The 21,971-nt window shown below is 47.5% G+C and overlaps 1 protein-coding gene across 4 annotated transcripts in view; it reads right to left on the bottom strand.

Moving 5' to 3' along the window:
- cblb (Cbl proto-oncogene B, E3 ubiquitin protein ligase) overlaps nt 1-18,821 on the bottom strand; it is a 62,925-nt gene extending 44,104 nt beyond the window's left edge. For all 4 annotated transcript variants that reach the window (XM_018755284.2, XM_018755285.2, XM_018755286.2 and 1 more), the window contains exons 1-3: nt 18,484-18,821; nt 17,591-17,768; nt 16,242-16,492 (exon numbers count right to left, since the gene is read on the bottom strand). In XM_018755284.2, coding sequence (XP_018610800.1) covers nt 16,242-16,492; nt 17,591-17,758 — 419 coding nt within the window. In that variant the 5' untranslated portion in view covers nt 17,759-17,768; nt 18,484-18,821. The remainder of the gene's footprint in view (nt 1-16,241; nt 16,493-17,590; nt 17,769-18,483) is intronic.
- Between the last annotated feature and the right edge of the window lie 3,150 nt (nt 18,822-21,971).

The following is a 21,971-nucleotide window of genomic DNA, read 5'->3' as shown; positions in this document are numbered from 1 at the left end:
AGGGTCCCCCCAATGAGGGTGGGAAATGAAGGGATACAGATCCTCTTATTGGACCGCCAAACCCAAACACCCCCCCCCCCCCAACATGCCAGCCACAGAAAATGGAGTCTCTGAAGTACCACATTTAAATAAATATTTAATATTTATGTAAGTTATGATGTAATGTCCCACAGCAGAGAAAGCAACAGCGGGGCTCTGTCATTCGCTGTGGAACCAAACCAAGCCGAGTCAGTCCTCGTGAGTGCTGCTGTAGCTCATGAACTTGACCCTCGCTGCAAAAATGCAGCATTTACAAAGTGGAGAGTTTCACTTCCACGGCCCGGGGCACGTGGGACATTTGTTGGGTCAGGCCAACATGATACATCGGCTGAGTAATTCTCGATGGGTGCTGAGCTTGGGATCTTTTGGCACACAGAGGCACGCTTGAGTTCGAAGACCCTCGGTGGCCTTTCCTAGCCAAGTGGAGAGGCGAGAAGCCGCTTGGTTTGTCACCGTGTCTGGGCGAAATCTTCTGCAGCTCTTTGCACGAGAAACTGTGAAAACGTGCACCGTGAGCCACAGTTTCTGGCATAAGCTTGGCAGAAGGGGACGAGCAAAGAGCCCGAGTGCAGCTTTCAGCGGACGGAATGATGACTGTGGCCTGGTGTGACTCACCGCTACCAAACTTTGAGCCATCTGAACATCACCCTTCATTAATAAGGGCACGGAGCCCAGTGTCGCACGCAGAGCCGCCAAGCGCACGAGGGCATGAGTGCGCTCGGCAACGGGCGGGACACCGAACCACAGGCAGCACATAACCAGCAGCTCGCAGCAGAGGGCTGATGCGCCATCACTTCCGGGGGTCTACACAGCCTCAACTGCAACCCTCCAAGTTTGAGGACAAAGAATATATTTTGGCTGCTCTGCTCACTCCCACCTTCTAGTCATAACAGTCCTTTCTTAGATGAAGCTTTTCATTCTCATCACGTTTCCTCCCTGCAGCATCTGCACCACAAATGCACAAAAAAAAAAAAAAAAAAAAGAGCCAACATATAGGGTTAGGTGACAACGGAAAGCAAAGAGAATGGCGACAGGGCCTTCAATTTGGTCTGGAGAACAGACGGGTAGAGAATAAAAAATAAGTGAAGAAAATGCTGTTTTACAGCAAGAGCAAAGACACTGATGGCAAAACACAAAACACCACTGTGGTTATGATCAACCAAACCGCGGAGCTATTTTTCTCTCTCTGCTCCTACTCCCCTCCCAGGTTACAGATGCTGCAGTGATGAAACCATGGAGAGGAGACCAGTGTTTACAGGACTGCAGCGTGTCACACAGGTGACACATCCTCGCTTGCCTAGTTTTCTTGAGTGTGGGTTCGCAGGGCTCAGTCGGAGAACCTCCGAAAAACACGGAACAAGTGACTTTGAGCATCTGTGCCAGTACGTTCATAGAAGCCGTTCCGACTGATTTAAACCTCCGCGGCGGAAAAAATACATGTGCTCTAGAAAGCCTCCGGTGCAAATGAGCATCACCCTTTTCATTCCTCCGTGGGCGACGTGTTCTCATCCAACTACAAAAGCATCATTTTCATCTCCTACCAGCCACGCTGCCTTAGAAGCAGCAGTGATGCTGTGTGATTAAAGTGGCTTCAAACGCAGGGCTTTTTTTTTTTCCGACACAGGGTGTTTGGGTAGCTTCACAGCACGCGGCGCGGGAGAACACCAGGTTTGCGAAGAATGCGGCTCAAACGGAGGATCCAGCAGACCAGCCGCACCCCTCACTGAGCCCAGGATTGAGAACTGCCCCCTCGGATGGGGGGGTGAGCTCTGAACGAGCTGTTCGAGTGCAGGGAGGTTGCAGGGCGCCTCCTGTTGGGCCTTGCTGGGAAGGGTGATCGAAGCCCGAAGATCGAATTTCGCTCACTGGAGGCCGGCGTGGAGGTCAGGACACCGAGCGGAAACCACGCTCTCGACCTCAATGTCTTAATTCGACTAGAAGCACCGGGGCGCCAGCTTGGATCATCCACATCTGTTTTTCGCACTCACATCTCCGACATTTCTATCACAAAACACAGAATAATTATTCATAAGAAAGGAAAGCTTATACAGAACATCAATAAACCCACCGAGTTCTGACAAAAGACGAGATCAGAGAACATGTAGCATGCGTTTTCTTTTTTCATTTCTAATTGAAAGCACCCGAAAAACACATGCGGACGGGGGCGAGGGACGGGGGGAAAAGACGGCGCACAGAGCACCCCTCCACCACAGCCCAGCCCCAGTTGGAAATGACTAACAGTGTGTCAGAGTAGGGTTTCCACACTGGGTGTGTGACGTGTGAGCACTGTCAGTGATGTGTCAACGATGGCCCGCTTCCACAAAGGGCTCAGCCGGCAGCGGATGGACACCGAGGCCCATCCCTCCCGGGGTCGCCCAAAAGCATTGTGGGGTTTCCTCAGGTGTCACGGGGCCTCTTTAGCCCTGTTCGGCCTTTTGTGCTGATCCACACAAAAGCCACGCAAATGCACATCTGTTACCCCGCTGTTTCCGTCACGTGCTCGCCAGCTTCTGGCTTCTTACAAATGCGTCTTGAGTGTGTTTAGACAGGATGCAGGTGGTTTCAACCCCGGGGCAAAAAAAGCTAAATAATAACAATATATCACCATAAAAAATAAAACAAAAGAATCTTTCAAAGCGACATCAAACTATTTAATACAATGCAGATTCACAATCTGAAACATGATCACAGCAAAGTACGTGTTATAACGGTTATTCAGGCTTCACGTTCAAATATACGGATGGATTATAACTATTGGAAACAACAGTGATGCAGGATGTAAAACATCACACTGTGTTGCAGATACAATGCATATATGCATGTACAAGGAACAAAAACATCGCCCTCACTTAGGATGTTATGCGGCCACTGCCAGTAACTGAAAATGTGGTTCACGGTACCAAAAAGATGTGACTGCGGAGGGAAAAGAAAGTAAAGACCAACAACCGTCATCAGGTTAGGCATGGAGAAGCTCTAAGGCCAGGTTCCAAGGGGAGGGCCAGACTCCATCCCGTGAAGGGGATCCCAGCTTGTCCTGAGCCAGCTGGGTTCGCTCGCACCGGGAAAAGGCCCCTCCATTCCTCAGCTGTGTGTCACTTCTCGAAAGCACCCTGAGTCAGCATGCGGAGGAGTCAGCATGATCCCCTCCCTCGATGGAGCAAGGGAGCGCCAGCTCCTCTCCTTCTGCTCAACATGTGGATTTTCACCGGCAACTTCAATTTTAAAGCCATTTTCGGTGCATACCATCTCTGGAGCACATTCGAGCAGAAAAGGAAACGCCGGGGCAATAAGGTACACAAAACCAAGGCTTGCTGGGAGTGCCGAGAAGTCAAAGGGCAGAACAGGGAGCTGTTCCGTTTTCAAAGCAATGCAACAGGTTCCTCCCTTTTCTCCACTGTGAGGTAAGAGAAGAATCTCCAACGAGGGCAAGACGCTGAGAACATCCAGACTACATCCTCAATACACTGCTTAAGAAGTTTATCACATGAAAATAGGACAGTCAACACTTTTGTACTAATAAGGCTGAAAAACTCAGATCATTTTCCTACATATGAACATTATTTCCAGGGAAAAACATCACATTCAGACCCTTCCTTATCCAAATAAAGAATTTTTAACCCGCCGACCAACAGACATATTTAAAGCATTCTACAGGTCTTAGCAGATCTGTACTTTTCCATAATGTGACAGTACTTCAGCATCTGTCTGTGTTGTAAACACAGCAGCTTATTCAGAGGAAAGTTATTCCTATTCAAACAAATTGTTTTTCCTCTTGAATGCCGAATGCTTGATTAGCAAATGCCACTTCGCATTTCTTATTATTCAAACACTTGGTCTCAAGGATGCAAAAAACATAACTTTCACGCAGAGATAATGAGAAATTAGTCATCGGTAAATGGCATCTGCAGGGGTCAAAATGGGAAACTTTTATATGCATAAAAAAAGAATCAGCCAAAAACGTGGGAGGCAGAATATTCTGAATACATTTAGTCTATGCTGTTAGTCCAGAAATTGTCAAGCGATGTCCTGACAGGTTTGGACAACCTCGGAAGAGGTTTGCACATCACTTCCAGGAAAGCCCTTTCTGTGAAGTTGTCACTTCCCATCCCATCCACACTAGGTTGTTCCTCTGAGCTGTCTCTGTCCAGTGTTTTCTTGTGGTGCCATGGCAACGCACCGTGCTGGAAGCCAAACGACAAGCCCTTCCAGGGAAAATGACAGAGTAGTTTCGTTGTTTGTTTCGGAGGGGGGATTGACATTCAGCAGATATCCAAATTCAGACCCTGGTCCCGAATGCATCGTACATGCCACTATAAAGTGACTCCTTATGTCCATCCAGGATATCACGTGTCACCCTATTGGTTGGCAGGAAGACCTTGAGCTGAATATATTACAGTGACAGCCAATCAGCTGTTAGTCAATTTTTTTTTTTTCCCATTGACAAGCAATAATAAACCAATAAATACACATTTATTAGATTCATTCATTCATTTAGTCGACGCTTTTCTCCAAAGTGAAGTACAGTGTTAAGGTTACACAGGGAGGGTATACTAAAGTTACACAGGATATACAGTGAGTCTATGACTTACAAACCTTCTGCTTTTACCAGCTCTTTTGAGAATTATTTAGTATATCTCCATATAGTTGGCATGTAATCATACTGTCAAGACGGCTCCCGGAAGTTTGTTAAAATCCTGTTCTAGTTCCGGCCAGTGTTTTCCATTGTGCTTTTCAGCAACAAACACAGAGATACAGATACAGACACAGACATGTGACACTTAATGCACAGTGACTTAGTGAAACACCTCCATTTTTGGCAAATTACATTGGCTGATGCATATAAAATCAGAACAGAACACACACACACACACACACACACACACACACACACACACACACACTTGCTGAAACCGCTTGTCCCAAGCAGGGCCGCAGCAAGCCAGAGCCTAACCCGGCAACACAGCGCAAAAGGCTGGAGAGGGAGGGGATGCACCTAAGGCAGGGCGCCAATCCGTCACAAGGCACTCCAAGCGGGACTCGAACTCCAGACCCACCAGAGAGCAGGACCTGTCCAAACCCGCTGCGCCCCCCCCCAGAACAGAAGTATAGAATTCATTACAGTAGCTGGACAGCGTAGAGCCACTGTCTTTGGATCCAAAGGTTGCTGCTTCGAATCCTACCTACTACTGTAGAAATCTTGAGCAAGGTACTTACCCTGAATTGTTCCAGCTGTATAAAATTACCCAGCTGTATAAATGGGTAAATAATTGTGAGTATACTAACACTGTAAATTGTTTTGGCGAAAAAAAACAATAAATATTACATATAATAACAGAAGAATAAAAGGAAATTGTGATGTGACAAAGCACATGGGATTTCATAATATATGAATAGGTAAACGCCAGTAGACAGCTGGCACAGCCGGTCACGTCGTGGTTAGAGCTGCTGCCTTTGGACCCAAAGGTCACAGGTTTCAGTCTTGCCTGCAGCTGTAGTACCCTTGAGCAAGGTACTTACCCTGAATCGCTCTAGCAGAAATACTTAGCTGTATAAATGGGGAAAAAATTGTAGGTAGATTTACACTGTAAGTCGCTATGGAGGAAAACGTCAGCTAAATTAATAAATGTATATACTTGTAGGTGGCTGGAGTAAGCTGCTGTGGAGAAGAAAAATAACAATGTAAATGACGGGGCCCTGAGAGACTCTGTGTCACATTAGACTAACTATTGTATTCATACATTATTTCATCGCCACACAGGCCTAATTATTTTCTTACCATCTTTCTGTAGATTATTTCACCTTAATCATTTGCATAGTGCGCCGGGAGAAAAATCAGCAAACATGCATTATTTCGCATACATTCTGTTTTAATTAATAAACACAAGAAGAAGCGGTGAGTAGTGCTTTGGTTCGCCGTAGCTCCCGTGAGCAAGGCAGGGACCCTGAATTAAAACAGCAAAAATTAGCCAGTTTGTTCAAAATGCGTAAACAACTAGTACTTTTGTATACCGTGCACACCGAACACTGTAGCTTGCTTCGGAAAAAGCTAAAGAAGACCTAATAACAACCTGCTGTTGATTAAAAACCGAGAAAAGCAGGCAGCGACGTGTTAGATTACCAAGGAAAAGTTTAGAAAAGAAAAGTTTAGAATTGTTCACGCGTCGTGACTTCATGAGCATCCCCTGATACAACCTTTATTCAGCCACTAATCTGGCATTGTACTTGCTTATTTGTGTATCTTATAATATTTAAAAAAAAATAAAATATTGGCGGGAGGGTATCGGGATTTGTCTTTCCTGTGTTTTATGCACCGTTTTATGCACCTGCTCGAACGATGAACCTCGGTGCAGCAAGTGGAAGGGAACAAACTAGGTTTGCTTGAGACTCTCACGTCTGCAGCGATGTTCCTCTTTCTTAACGTAATGCATAAGTTGTACTTTTGCTGAGATGTACGTTGCTTTGGACAAAAGTGTCTGCTAAATCAACAAATGTAAATGTAAATGCAGAATAACAAAGAAATATCTGGAATGTCATTGGAACTGATGGATGGGCTCAATATTAACAGCTGCTGATGTGAAACAATTTCAATGCGACAATACAAGTGTCTTTCCCTTAATTGCACGTAAGTGTGACCTCAAATTACACAAACAGCACTGGGCTACTAAATGCATCCTTATAATGCACTTCTCCTCATGCAAAGGCATGCAGTTCTGGACCAGAAGCGCAAGAGCTCTCGTTGCACGCTTAGCTGGAACATGTAGCTGCGTTGATGACATGATTAAAGTAAATGTCACATTCAGGCAGGAAATGTGAACCCGGCGGGTCCTGAGGGCCCGAATGCGAGGCTGCGGTGTGGACAAGAAGCCCTGCGCTCAGGCACCAATCGCCAGCGACCACGTCGCCGCCGCCACCGCAGCGCTCCCAGCAATGTTGACCTCGCGAGAGCTCCTACTCCTTCGGCTCGCTGGACGCACGGAGGTCTTGCTTTCAAAAGTGGCCCCGAGAAAGCGCAAGGAAGTGCTGCGACCACTGGCGCTGACAGAGCACTGTATAGCAGGAAAGCAGCACTGCGGTCACAAGTCACCACAATGACATTTCTTCCGACTAGCCGAGCTTATCGGATTTGTCTTCCTGGCCTCGGCACAAGACCAGCGTGCTGCCAATTCACAGAACCCTGAACCCACTACCGCCGCTCGTGCGGAAAACAAAGCCAAATTTAATCCGTGCCACGACGTTAACTGTCCGACGGCACATTCGCGGCACGGGCCAAGGCCCACGGACGGAAGAAGCCGAAGTACGGGCAGAAAAATACTGGGCGGGAGCCAGAAATGCTCTGTTTGCAACTTCCTGCTTCCAGGGCAAAAGATGTATACTCAAATCAGGCCGATTCCAAAAAAATTCCTTGAGGGGGTCTCCGAGAGCGCTGCTGTCGAGCAGGTGACGAAGAACCCGACGGTGCTCTTCAAGAGGCCCCACAGCCTGCAGGATGTTCGTTGGGGGGGGGGGGGGGGGCAGACTGTCACCCGATGCACCCACAGGTGTGATGTTACAAAGTGTGACAGAGCCAGCTGACAGGATAGCGGCTGGAGCTGCCGCCCTCACGTCTGAAGGCCAAAGGTTCGCATCCCCCCTACTGCTGCAGTGCCCTTGAGCAAGGAACTTACCCTGAACAGCTCCAGAAAATGACACCGCTTTATAAACGGGTAAATACTAAGTATCTTAAAATTCTAAGTTGTTCCGGAGAAAAGTGTCAGGCAAATGAATAAACGTAAGTATGGTGATGTCACAAAGCACATGGGATGTCATAGCACCACAACTAGATCTGGACTGCTGCTAACACGGTAGCCCAGCAGCTTATCAAACCACAGATCTCCCTACGGTCATGCAATTTTACCTTTACATTTATTCACGTAATTTTGCGATGCAGAAGTAAACAGACGGGAAGGAATCACTTCTTTAGTCACCTGAGTTAAATTATAACCCTGAGCAGCAGCAGACGTGGAGAGGAGATAGCGGTCAAGTCTCGTGTCGATAGCAGAACCCCCCCCATGATTCGTCCCGTTTCCGGGAAAGGAGGGCAGAGCACTAAGGCACAGAGCCAAGCTGAGCTCGGCAAAGTGAGGGGCAGCTCCTTAGATGATTCCTCCACCAGAGAAAGGAAAGGGAAGAGGAGGAAGGAGAATGGCCGACTGGGGGAGGGTGTACTAAACAAACAGAGGCGTGATCGCGCGCTCTGGGACGTGCGCCAGGGTACGGTACTCGTGATTTTAATTAAAAAAAGCTTGCTGCAAAGTTCATGAGATTAATCACCCTAATTAAGTGCAAACTTATTAAGAGAACTGTGGGAAGTCTCCCCCTCCCCGTCAACCTTAAAAGAATAAAGCGGTTAATGAGCACAGGACGTGAGCGAGCCTCTGTCTTCGAGAGCCCTCCTTCACTGTCTGCCGTAGGCACATACACATTAATCTGGGTTAGTGGAGAATTACTAAACATCACTTTGTTTGGAAATTCGGAAGCAACCGCAAAATATTGCGCTTATGAAGAAGAGCATACTGTCGAGATTAATTATAGTCCAGGTGAGACGCCGGACGATTCGGAGGAGAGACGCTGCAAGCAAAACGCATTTGAACTGCACTGTTTAACACACATCCTCTAATGAGGAGGTCCCTCCAGCAATCTGGAGGTAACTCTCCACAGCTGGGGGGTACAAGGGCAGCAAATGCTAAAAAATAGGTGTAGCCTTTGACAGCTTAGCAGGGAATCAGGGACCAGCTCTCACCAGGTTTCACGCCGGGCAAACAGAAACCCATACGGTGTGGGCCTGAGACCATGAGCTCCCACCATCCACCATCAGCGATCGATCAATCAGTGTGTCCTCTTCAGCCGTGGATGTGGGAGGAGGGGGCGGGGCTTGGTGATAACGAGAGGCCATTAGCGAACACAGCCGAGCCGCTCGCCGCTCCAGCGGAAATCTCACAAACACTCGCTCTCGCCCTCTAATGAGAGCCAAAGACACACTTCTCGCCACTTTCCCAAAGTGTCTGGCTGCACAAAGGAGTTTCTGGGCCGTGGACATTAAACGCGATTCGCTTGCAGCCTGTCTGGGTCCATTTATTCTCCGCCGAGTAAACGGGGCGGGGTGGGGTCCGGGCGGAAGGAGGCGTGCACACTGTCTCCATCCATCACGCAAACACCGCTACAAAAAAAAGAGACTGCCTATCCCATATGGACATGTAGGAAACTGTCCCCACCCACACTTCCACCATTGTCCTCCTGATTCCCGAACTGGCCACAACTGTTCTCCGCGACGCACATCTGTCACAGTAAATTACGCCAAGAAAGGACCCGAAACGCTCAGTGACATACTGCGTTAGCAGTTTAAAAAAAAGAGGGGCTCCTCTCTCTGTTCCCAGCCCGCTACAGAGACAGCCTCCTGAGATGCCTGACAGCTCCAAATTGACTCGCTGCTGAAGAGCTCAACCAGAGAGTGTCTTCATTCCCCGGGTTCAGCCCCCCCAGCCCCCCCAGCCCCCCCCAGGTTGGCCGGTCTTGTGAGGGCTGATTTAACAAGGTCTGACGGCGCTCTCAGACAAAAGTTTCGCAAGAGTACAAGCGCAGAGACAGCTTGGCCGAAAAAAAGAAAGAAAAAAACAGGTAAGAACAGCCCCTCAGAAGAAAAGACCAAGAACAACTAAAAACCTGCGAGGAGCAAATCACAGAGTGGAGGAGTTCGGAGAGGGGTGAACAAGCTGTCAAAATGCTGCCTTCAAGGTTACCTCCAGCATACACAAGATGTGCAAGAACACAGAGAAGCAGTGCTGTGTCAGACTCGGCCTGCAGGCTTGCCAGATGACATCAGCACAGGGAGACGCCCCCAGGGGGCAAAGGGCGCGATGGGGTAGGTGGTGGAGCAGTGGTCCCAGGGGCCACATGGCTCTTAGATCAGAGGCCTTTGTGAACTGATAATTAAAGGGAATGAATGTAAAAGGGGAAACACATGAACAGGATGTTCCTGGGTATCTCCCCCCCTCCCATCTGCTGGCTTTTCCTCACCCTCCGCCTCCATATGCGTGCGAGAGGAAGGAGCGCAGAAGGATCCGTGCGGACACTGCTGCCGGGTCACCGCGGTACACCGCAGACGTGAGGTACGTAACCGAGGAAGTTCAGTCACATCCAGGGGGTGGATGATGATACGGCTGCTGCTGACCTTCAAAGGAGGTATACCACCAGCCAGCATTTGGCCCAACTGTGGGGCAGAACTCCATTGTACCCCGAGTCCCGCGGTGCTTTATCACAGCTTTTTACTCTCTCCCATGCGCCCCGGGGCGGTGGAGCTGTGTGTGGTTATAATTAACACTTGTAAGGCGAATAAAGCACACAAAGCCAAAAAAGCCGCAACCTCCGAGACAGTAAAATGTAAAAGCACTGCTCTCATAAATCAAAAATACCCACTTCGACATCATCTGGCTTTTAACAAGACTTTAAAAAAATCATCATCATTATTGTTGTTATTATTCGACTGTGTTGTGCACTGGTAATAGGGTAACAGGGCTCTTTGGCAGCGTCCTGCCTGCACACAGACACAGGAGTAATTAGTGGGGAAAAAATAAATGCAACAAAAACATTTAACAGTGTTCCTGGTGTGGACGAAAAGCGCTGTATGATTGCTAGCAGGCCGCAGAGCGCCGCTTGCGTTCCTTTATTCCAGCGCGACGCAAGGTTCATTAAACCAGTCATACAAATTAGACAAAAGCATCACTTCCAGATAAATAAAAACATGCAGCCGAATTCACTGCCAACACCCTGACGCACTCAAAGCCAACGCATCTGCGTCTATTCCAGCAGTGATTTTAAAATAACTTGCAAAATGGCACAACACAAAAAGTAAAGTCCTCCCAAGGGCAGGCACCGGGGGTGCGAGGGTGCGGCGACACACCGCTGTCGGGACGGGAAGGGAAGGTTCGCTGGGTTGGCTGAGTGCCCAGTGTGGTGGCAGCAGCGGCGTGGCTTACGGGTGCTTCACGGGACACCATTTGGCAAGCAGGCCTTCAGTGCAGAGACAGAAAGAAAGGAGCCCCCCCCGGCACCCAAACCCCCGGCACCCCCCAGCCTCGCTGATACACACGCAGGCTCTTTCATCCCAAAGAAAGGGTGTAATTACTCTGAAGGGTTTTGTCAGCAAATAATTCAAATGGGAGCCAGCTAATCCTGCCACTGGGCTGGGGAGGCTGTGCTCCAGTTCCTCTGCTGGTGACGGCGGGGGGGGGGGGGGGGGGGGGGGGGGGGTTGCGGAGGTGGTTGGGTGGCTGGGGGGGGTTATGGCAGGGGCAAACAAATAAATGACAGCTGCTTAAGAGAGTCCCAAAATAACTCAGGAATACAGGCACCTGGGGAGGTTCCTCGGTGTTCCACGCCAAAGTGCGACTGCGTGGGGGTCAAAAAGCCAAAAGTGGAGCTACCCATGGCGTGGGGCACCCTGGCCAATAACGCAGTGTCGTCAGAAAGGCGCCCCAGCAGGAGGCCCGGTTAGCTGCCCAGCAGAACCTGCCCTACGCCTTTTCGAACTTGTGCGCGACAACGGAAAGCGCTCATCTGTCTCCGCTGCGGTCAGCTGAGCCTCATTAAAACACACTTCATTCTCTCGTTTTCACACTCCCCCCCCCGAGAATTACTGTCACACACCTGCCAAACCATCTGTTTAGTTTCACACAATAAAAGTACCGGAGGGCGACTGCGAATTCTGCATTCCTCCAAAAACGCCTGGGACATGAATGACTCTTCTGTGGCATCTGCCAGCTCAACGGCCAGAAGCTGCCTGGAAAGCGGTAGGGGGGTAAAAGCGAGAACAGGTCTGCCCAAACGGTTGGCACAGGTCTACCCAAACATTCCCACACCCCACTTCCTTCGGTCTAAAACTCATTGGGTGTAGCTGAGGGGCGCCCAACCTCTTTTGGGATGCTTTATTGTGAATTAGTCTATGGGCCTCACATGTAAAAATCTTAGTAAGTGACATATATTTTATTGTATTTTATTTAGGTGCACTGTGTGTTCAAGTGTGCATCTAACTCAAACTCTCTTATTGTGCAATTCTATCGAATTTATAGCACTGAAGGTAGGTATAGCATGTATTTATTTTACAAATGTTTTTGCAGGCCACATGCAACCCTCAGGCCACACGTTGGACACTCGTGCTACAAGACAAAACCCAGGGTTGCTCCATGCTACCTGAAGACCACCTTCAAACCCAAGACTCAACCAGACCTTTGGTTTAATGAGTTGCCCTAGAGGTCCTAGTCGGAAATGACAGTCACGTCTCTTTCTGACTTCAACGGCAGAACCGTTCCCTCCCCCTCAGTGAGAACTTCAGCTCCTTTCCCTCTTCAAGACTCAAAGTCAAACCACTCAAGGCACCATGTCCGCCAACACTGACTTTCCTAACGCAACTATTCTGACTCTTGTGCATTCACGTGAGCACTTTACATAAAACCTCGAGGTTCCCACTGCATATTATACATCAGTCGTACCTGTCACTATACATTCCTGCATCCAGGATCTTGATATGAGATGTGTGAACAGGAAATATACATCATGCTATTGTTTAGGCTCACTCTCATGCAAAACAAGAATGCTCTTCATTAATGTTACCTGCTGCACCTGCATCTACATTTATATACTTTGTTATTTCATTTTAATGCGCTTACTTCTATATGTGTGCTCTTAACGAGCAAAGCACTTTACAAAGGAGCATCTGTTTAATGAATAAATAAAAATGGAAATATATGATGCATCAGCAGAGGTTGAACCACTCAGCAGCCTCTGTTTACGCAAGGTTCGCGGTGCTGCTGACGAATCTGCTACCTTCTCCTGACTTTGCACGAGCGGGGGAGGAGGAGGCACGGCCACGTGACACGGCACACACGCTGCCCTGCCATTACGAGTCGACGTGACACCAGTCGAGATTTGATTTAGGAGACGGCTGTCTGGGCACGTGTGGCACCCTTGGCTCAAACAAAACAGGTATCAAAGTTTTTAATGTGCTCCTCGGTAACCTGCAACATTCTCTCAATGTTGGATTCCATACAACAGGTCTTACAGGTCCTCAGGTTTACTCCTGCATGGTGCGAGACATAAGGTACGAGCACAACTGTGAAACCTTTCCTCTACCACCTCTCTGTTTCAGACTTGATTTTAAAGATGAAAGTGTCTTTTATGAAGCATTTTCATAGCACTTCAGTGAGGGCAGACCTCCAAAATGGTTCTCGACAGAACATTGTGATCAAGAGCTGTTTACCATCTGAGAGCGAAAGCACATGAATCCTTCACAGCAGTGCTAAGTGAAGCTCAGAGAAGCTCTGCTCTGGTTAGAAGACCACCAGCAAAGTGGGCCTGACCATGCGTGAGCCCATTCCCATCCCCCAAAACGTAGACACGCACACACTTACAAAAACACAAGTTCAGTCTTCAGTAAGCCTGCATTTCATCTGCATTCAACAAGACCATCCTGTCTATTCATCTCATCGTCTTGGGTCGCCGTTACATCCCGTTAACGTCAATACTAATTGATGGTAATGCATTCACGGCACTTGAGTAAAAAAACGACACACAGAACTCGCCGTCGTTTTCGATAATTATTCAAAAGTAACATGGTCGGCTCCATCTGTTCCATTACTCCAGGGCTGTCAGTCGGCTCAACACAAGCAGGGCTTACATCATCCACATCACCATTTTGTGAAGTCATTACCATACTAATGGCTTATTTTTATTTCTCACTTTGCCCGCTCATAACGCATAATTCAGAAATCCTAATACCCTTCGGCTACCAAAAAACCTCATTGCCACCTATTACCAAAAACAAAGAACGTATCACACTTCAGAGAAGGAAATCATCATCAAAGTGTGAAAAATGATAAACTTTGGAAAAAAATTAAGTATTGTCAGCTGTTTTTTGTCCCTCTATTTTTAATCTGAGCACGTCTGCAGAGTGAGTGAGCATAATTACATAAATCTGGCCTCAGGACCTGTACTCTTTGCTTAATTAGCCTTAGGTATGATTAATTAAGATCACCATCCAATGTTGGCAGTGCTACAGAAACGGCTCGTGGAGCTGTTCTGTTTTTAACGCTAGTAGTTAGTTTCTACTCGCACTTCCCGATTCTTTGTTTGAGTTAACAGGAGTTCAAGCCAATTTGCCCGATCAAAGGAGCCATTGGCCACACAGAGGGTTTCCACCCCGTCATTTAGTTTCCCAGCTAATTAGATGGTTTTTCGCCATGCTCCAGAGACTCTATTAAAAGAGCTACTTACATATTGTGCATTTGTTAAAAAACACACAGGGACGATATGCACCGAAGACACGTTTAGGAGGAGGAAATGAACAGCGCACCGCAGGCTCATGAAGGTTCACATCATTTCCACCCTCTGGAGGTACTACTCAGTGAAGATCTGAACGTCCAAGGCCTCTGTCATTAAATAAGTTACTCTGTTACAAAGGTGACAAGCAGTCTTAGCAAGGAGGGGTTCTATTGTTATTTATAACCACCAAAACTTGGTATTACCCTAGAGGCCAGGTATACACATATTACAGGAGAAGACAGAGAGGTTCTACTGGTTAGTTAAGAACAAAGCATAACTGGCAGGGCGATGCCTGTGCCGTTCATTCAATGGAATCAGGAGGTGTCTGGACAGGGAGAAGCCAGATGTGAAAAGGCACCCCCAACTCAATGACACCGTGGGTGAACCACAGTCTCTCAGCTCTACTCCCCTCCCCCAGTCCCAGCTGGTCCTGCAGGCAACAGGGAGCATCAGCCTTGGTGATTTAAGAGAGGGAGACAAGGCAAGCCGCTTCCCACTGTGGGCTAACGCCTCCACCCGCGATGTCACGGATTCAGAGATGATCGGGAGCCAGACCTGGGGGGCCTCATCACCTCTCGCTCAACCCTGCATACGGGCCAAACCTGTCACCCACCATCCTCATCTGCAATATGCAAAATGAAGGAAGGCACGAGTCGCCGTTTGAATGTCAAAACCAAGTGCCATTCAACTGTTTACTGAATCACGTCACTGCAGCGCAAACATACTCTGTGTTCCTTGACGGATCCTCACTGATCTCATCACAGCAGGGCCAAAGTTGTCCACTTTGCTTCTCCTTCTCTCATGTTCAAAGAGAATCACTAAAAACCAGCCCTGAACAATTAAAATGGGCCGCATCTTGAAGGCATTAAAAGAAAGGGGAACTGGGCATTTAAATGAGGACAATAGTGCTGATTAGGCCAATTTACAGAACAATGAGCCCTCAGTTCCCAACCCCCTGCCCCATTGGTAAATGCCTCCATAATGAAGAGGGTAAAAAGTCTGAAGATCTAGATAAACTGTCATATTGCATCCCACAGTCACCCACCGTGACCACCCTGCCTGCCTGGAGCTGGTGGTGTTCAGCTTCCTCTCCGTCTCACTCCAGAAACCTCAGAGACAGTGAGGACACCGGAAACGCGTTCTTCTAATTAGGTAGTCGTAGGGTCTGCAATTTCCTGTCTCTTTCGACTCACTGCAGCGGAGGTCCATTCTGGCCCCGGACTGAGCAGGGTTGGGGGGTAGAAGGCACGATCTTTGAAGTCCAAGATAGTTTTCAGTACACAATACCCTGCAGCCCAAAAGGACATCAAAAGACAATTCCAATAATGTGAATGCCTGACGTGCCTCCTTCTCTCTCCTCCATTCAAGCCCTCACACAGCTCCAAAGCTGAGTGATCTGCAACTAAAAGGAAAAAAATAATCTGCCACTGAAAAGGCAACCATTCGAAAACAGAGTAATCCTGAAAAGTCCTTTCTCCGATATTTGCTCCCGTTTTATAGAACACTTGAGCCACACTTCACTTGGTCCAACAGTGAAAAAAGCTGTGCTCTCAGAGCTAGTAGCCCCTTTGAAAGCACAGAAGCAAAACGCACGCAACAACGGCATTCTACTTTTTTCCAAACCCTTCCAAGGGCACCAGCCCGAGTCACCGGATGTCAAACTTCTGTGCATTCTTCACCACAAACACACATCTGACAAGTCCACATGACACACGGTGACTTTGCAGTCAAGCATGCAGGGCCATCACAATAACAAAGGAATGTGGGGTGTTTATCTACAACCTGTGAGGCATAGCTCAAGTCAAACACACAATCGCGCATAGATAAAAAATGAATATGTGCTTTTCTACCTGTCTTGTGACTGCTCCTCATACATCCTCTCCTTGCCCTCCTTGAACAGGCGGATGGCTCGTTTGGACTTTTTCATCAGGCTATCGATGTAGATCTTGAAGTACTCGTTCTCGCTGAGCTGGGCCAGCCGCTGGTTTTCCTCGTACTTGCCGAGTATGAGCCGCAGATGCTGGTAAGTGTCGGGCAAAATGTCCAGAATGTACGGAGGACTGTTCTTCAGTTGCAGCCTTGGGTTTTGACACAGCCTCACCTGTCAGGGGTTAAGATGTTAACAGAAATCCGAAAAACTGCAATTTCAATAATAGCATCATTTGTACAAATGAATACGGGCGGTATGGTGGCACAGCGAGTAGCGCTGATGTCTGGGTGGTGCGAGAGGGCATGGGTTCGATCCCCACTCAGTCTGTGTGGAGTTTGCATGCTCTGCCCGTGTCCGTGTGGGTTTCCTCTGGGTGCTCTGGTTTCCTCCCACAGTCCAAAGACAGGTTCCCCCATAGTGTGTGACTGACAAAAGTGTGTTCCACTGATGTACGGATGAGTGACCCATTGTAAGTAGTGTAAGTCACCGCGGTGAATAAGGTGTTTGGGCTTATAACACTACGTAGTTTGTTGGAAGTCGCTTTGGAGAAACATTTCTGCTAAATGAATAAATGTAAAAAGCAATGCAAGTGTTACTCGAATGGAGAACAAGACTATTTCAGAACATTTTTATCCAGCTCACACCTGGCAAGGAAAGACCTAATCATAACAAGAGGATAATGGAAAGACTTCGGGCACACTGCTTTGGCAAATGTCCACTTTTTTAAAAGGCTCAGTTATTAGTAAGGACAGAATAAGTGAAGCCAGAAACTGGAAAGCAGAAGAGCTCCGAGTGCTACCAACAACCCTGCTGCCTGGCTGCCATCATCACGCCAACAACACAGGGCGACTGCAGCCGTCCTCCACAGAGGATGCTGATGAAAGCAGATCAACCAGCGATGGACGGACAGATAGTTGTCCTGCATCCTTACCGTGGCTTCACTCACATTTTGCCTTTCCACATGACTCCTCTCAAGCAAGTGTTTTTTTTTTTTTTTTAATTTTTGGCAGCACCACGGAGAGGATAACATGCAGGAGAACTGCGGTAGTTGAAAGGCACAAGACATGAAAGCAAGGAAACTTGACGCCACAATTTCAGGAGCCACGGAAAGTCTAACTGCATCATCGTCTGGAAAAAAAAGTTTCGCTTCAGTTTGGAAGACAGCTGCGTGAGGCAAACATTAGCAGCAGAGTGCTGTTTACATCTCAAGCAGCGCGTACCGCTCTACACGAGCCTCAGCCCACATGTCCACCGGCAGCACTCGCTCACCACTTTGTCCATGAGTTTCCAGGTCTTCTCCACGGTCCTTCGATCGGCAGCAGCCTGTTTCGGGGGCCCGACGGCATCTTGGATCGCATCAATGATGCCCAAAATTCGACCTTTCCGCGGGTTTTGTCCACGACCCCCTGGGTTTCGTCCACTGAGTGCTGCTGCCATTTCCTTGACACTTAAAGAAGCACACAAAAATATCCCTCAAAAGAAAATACTTCATTGCAAAACACATGACAAGAGTGACCAAACATGTAACTAGACAATCAAACAAACTGATTATCTGAGGCATCAAAGCTGTGTTGAGGGCAGCAACGCCAGTCTTGAAGCCAACAACAGTGAGCATGGGTCAACATATCTACAGGAAGTTCTCAACAACACAAGCTGTCATTCCAAAACCTAGTTGTGATGACAGTTATAAAGTGCCCAGAGTATCTATCAGAATCATTTCGGGCGACTATGGGGACCAGGGTAACTGCATCAACATCAGTGCGGTTGGACATGTGAACAAGCATCATCTGTCCAACACCTGCAACTGGATCTGAACTAGGACCACTGAGCCAACATCAGTACAGCTGGATCGGAACCAAGACCACAACATCGCTGCTTCAATCACCAGATCAGCGTCAACATCTCATCTGGGAGGTGGTGGTGGACACCGTGATCTCAGGATGACCACCACCTCAGCTGCTGGATCTCATCGGTACTTTCTGGAAACCCTTTTCAGCCCAGTGTTCACTTTCTTTACCGCTCGCCGCAGCTCAACTTCTGCATGTTTATCAGGCAGCGGATTCGTCACAACAACATCTCCTGGCGACCAGCAGTGATCGCGCTCGGGTGCGCGCTCCAAACTCCTGTATTCACTGACACTCTCGCACCACAAGCGGACTTACTGCGGCGAACGCGCAGGGAGGGCAGCGACCCGAGCAGCAGATGTCAACGCCGGGTCCTCGGGCTGTCGCGCAGGCAGCGCTCCGCTTCAGAAGTAAAAAAAAAAAAGCGAGTAAAAAAAGTAAAGTCCAGGGAAGCAATGATGAGGAAACTTGTGTGTGCTCCTCAGAGCGATCAGCGCGTGATTAAAAACGCCTTTCTGAGCGCTCCTATCGGTTTAAACGCGCAGAATGTTGTTTTTTTTCCTTCTAGTCGCGCATGTACACGCGTTTCGCCGTAGGAGAGACGAAAACGTTTCTGACGGCTTGGCGACTGAAAGCAACAGCGCCGTCCTACTCTGTGTACCCAGCCAGGAGCGACACTGGGAGGAGGCCCGCAGGGCGGGTACGATGGCGCAATCGCCTCCTCGCAGCCAATCAAAATAAGAGACCAGAGCAGGGGGGCGGGATGTAACGTGTGACAGATTTGTCTTACAGCCAATAACAATTTCGAATGAGGCGTCGCCTCCCGATGTCTGCAACTTCCGCGTCAAATCACGTCGCCAAGATGTGTTTTGTAGGTTTGTGCGTCTCGCGATCAAGGCAAGTGGAATATGACGGCGCGCGAGCGCTCTTCTCGCGCGGTGTTTGTTTAAACCGAGACAGCGTGGAAAATCAGCTGAGAAAGTCTGGCACGGATGGGAGAGAGACATTTTTTTTTTTTAAAAAGAAATTAACTTGAAAATGTAAAACGATCCTTAAAGTCCTCATGTCATGTCAGAGGGAGTTCAGTCCGTGAAGCGTAGACTTGCTTGAAAATAACAAAAAATAAATAAATAAAAGTTAAAAATTAGATAATTTTTTTAATGTGCCACTGCCATTAGTGTTACATAATTCTGTATGAAAGTTTTCAGCTAAATAAATTCTGCAAGTTTTACTTGCATTGTTCTAAGGGGGGGCTTCATGACGTGGTTAAGAATCCCATTCCCTGCTTATCGTCTGTAAATTATTCCATAATTTAGAATGGATTGTTCTTGTTATTTTCTGACGTCTTTGTCTGCAGTAACCAATTTACTGATGATTTACCCAATTATCAGCAGTGTATTTGTACTGTATCAATTCAGGGTACACTCCTTGAAGGGGACTGCATCAGGATTGGGATTCGAACTGGTACCCTTCTGATTGCACAGACCGAAACACCCTGCTGTTCTCTTACAATATAATACCAAAATAGCGTTTTCATTTTTACTCAACCTGACTCACGTGCAGTTTCAATTTGTCAGAATGTGATATCCCTAAAATCAGAACGGAGTGAAAAATAACCACCTGTAAGTCTCAAACGCAGAACGATAGTGGAGAGTTGAAGCTGTAAACTGCAGTAGACTGAGCAGGTGAATACTTTTTTTAGCACTGGACACTGAAAGGCACAGCGGAGCAGCCAAATGTTGCTGTGTGAGGAGAACTGAAGCTCGGTGCGACAGGAAACCTCAGCCTAGGAGAACATGATTAGACTATCGGCAACTATCAAGTGTTATAATGAAGCATCCATCCAATTTCATTATAAGCTTGTCCTGAGCAGGGTCGCGGTGATCTGGAGCCTATCTCACAATCATTGGGTGCAATGCTGACCTTGGACAGGACACCAGGCGATCGCAGGGAAGCCCCACACCATAGGCAATTTACGTAGTCTATGTGTTTGGACTGTTGGAGGAAACCAGAGCGCTGAGAGGAAACCCACACAGACAGAGGGAGAATATGCAAACTCCACATAGACTGAGTGGGGATCGTACCCACGTTCTGTCACACCACCCCGGGACCATGAGCCACCGGGCCTACTTTCTGCACTATTGTGTCACCCTTAAATTGAAATGAACCATAAAAAATAAGAAATATACTGGTAAACCATGGATCTCTGTTCCTTATTCTGGTTTGGTTGCACCTTCCCATAAAAAGAACACATTTTTAGGTTCATACTCAGTCATTAATGTGCAGTGTGTCATGTACCTATATAGTCCGGCTTAAAACTCAGTCAAAATAGCGTAATTATTTAGCTGTACCTCTAGCTATGTAAACTGTTGCAGCCTCCTTTGCTGAAAATGTGGTTTCATCGCTGAACAGAATGGATCTTTGTTTCATCCCAATCAAAAGGTTTAGCAGGAGAGGGGAGGGTGAGAAACTATTTCATCTGAGAATGATTATTCATGCAACACTGAGTTTAAAACCTTAATCTGGACTGCAGGCTTTCCAAAGAAAATTCCTTACAATAGTAAAAAGAAGTAAGCACGTGTATTGCACAGAGCAATGATTTTAATGCAGTTCAGTTGTCACTTAGGTATAATGGGTGAAAATGGAAAAAGTAAAAAAAAATATTCTTGCAGGAAGATTGTGTAAGAAAAACAAGGTACACTATTCCCTGGTCTCAGTAAGTTGTTTTCTCTCAAGATGTGACTGTTGATGCCCTTATTTTCACACATTTTCCCTTTCTTTCTGCACATGAAAAGGAAAAAAATTAGTCCCTGACAGGGTACGAGAATATCAGAAACACAGATTGTCATCCTTGTCTTCTGCCTTCAGAAGCAGTCAATTGAAAAAGCTGAAATCTGACACAAAGCAATTTCTTATGCTGCTATCATGCATGACACGTTTAATGAAAATCAGACGGCTGCATGCTGTAAGTGCAAGGTCATTTGATAGGGGACCTTGCTTATTAAAACGGACTGCCCAGGGCCCCTTTCCGCCCAAGTAACACCACACAGATGGAAACTCAAGCCAGGATCTTGTGGACATCCTTTTCATGTCTTGCACAAGAGAGGGCCTAGAAATCACAAAAGCACCCCCCCCCCCCCCCAACAAAATGAACAGGATTGATGCCGACAGCAACCATGCAGCCTGTTCATCTCCTCGCTTGCTGTGAAAACATTTTTTTAGAGTGATGCCTTTAATTTTTGATTTCACCTGGCATCAATTTGCATGTTCCCCAGTTGGTCTTACTGCAAAGGTACGACAGCTGCATCATGCATTGTGTGAAGCCTACTGGTAAAAATATTGCCTTTTCCATGGTGACCAGAGATATAACCGCTTTCTACTCAGATACCCCCACCTCTCAGATTAGTTATTCCATTTTAGTATTAAGATAATCCCCTTTACAGCTAACGGCAAAAGAGGTAGTTGTTAGTGGCATATAGTGGAGAAGACAGAGCAGAAGATGGCAGAAAGACTCTTAAGTACAGCAAATTTACAGAAGACCCCTGGAATCAAAAAATAAGAAAATGTGCTGATTGCACTTTGAGAAGCTGTGACCGATCAGCAGAACTGCCTCCTAGTTGGCCTGCGACTCGCTTTTTCTCTGAGTGACCTGGAAAGGTCAAGCATGCACTAATGGCCCTGATTTATAAACATGTCGTGAGAGCGAGGGAGGCGCGCCCTTGCCATTCACAGCTTGTCACCCTGTCTGTAACACAGGGTTCAGTACGGGCGGCTGTTTTCTCAGAGAACAGAAAAAAAGATGATTG

The sequence above is a fragment of the Scleropages formosus genome, chromosome 4, assembly GCF_900964775.1.
Source record: "Scleropages formosus chromosome 4, fSclFor1.1, whole genome shotgun sequence".
NCBI lineage: Eukaryota > Metazoa > Chordata > Actinopteri > Osteoglossiformes > Osteoglossidae > Scleropages > Scleropages formosus.
This window is presented reverse-complemented; position numbering and strand designations above follow the sequence as displayed.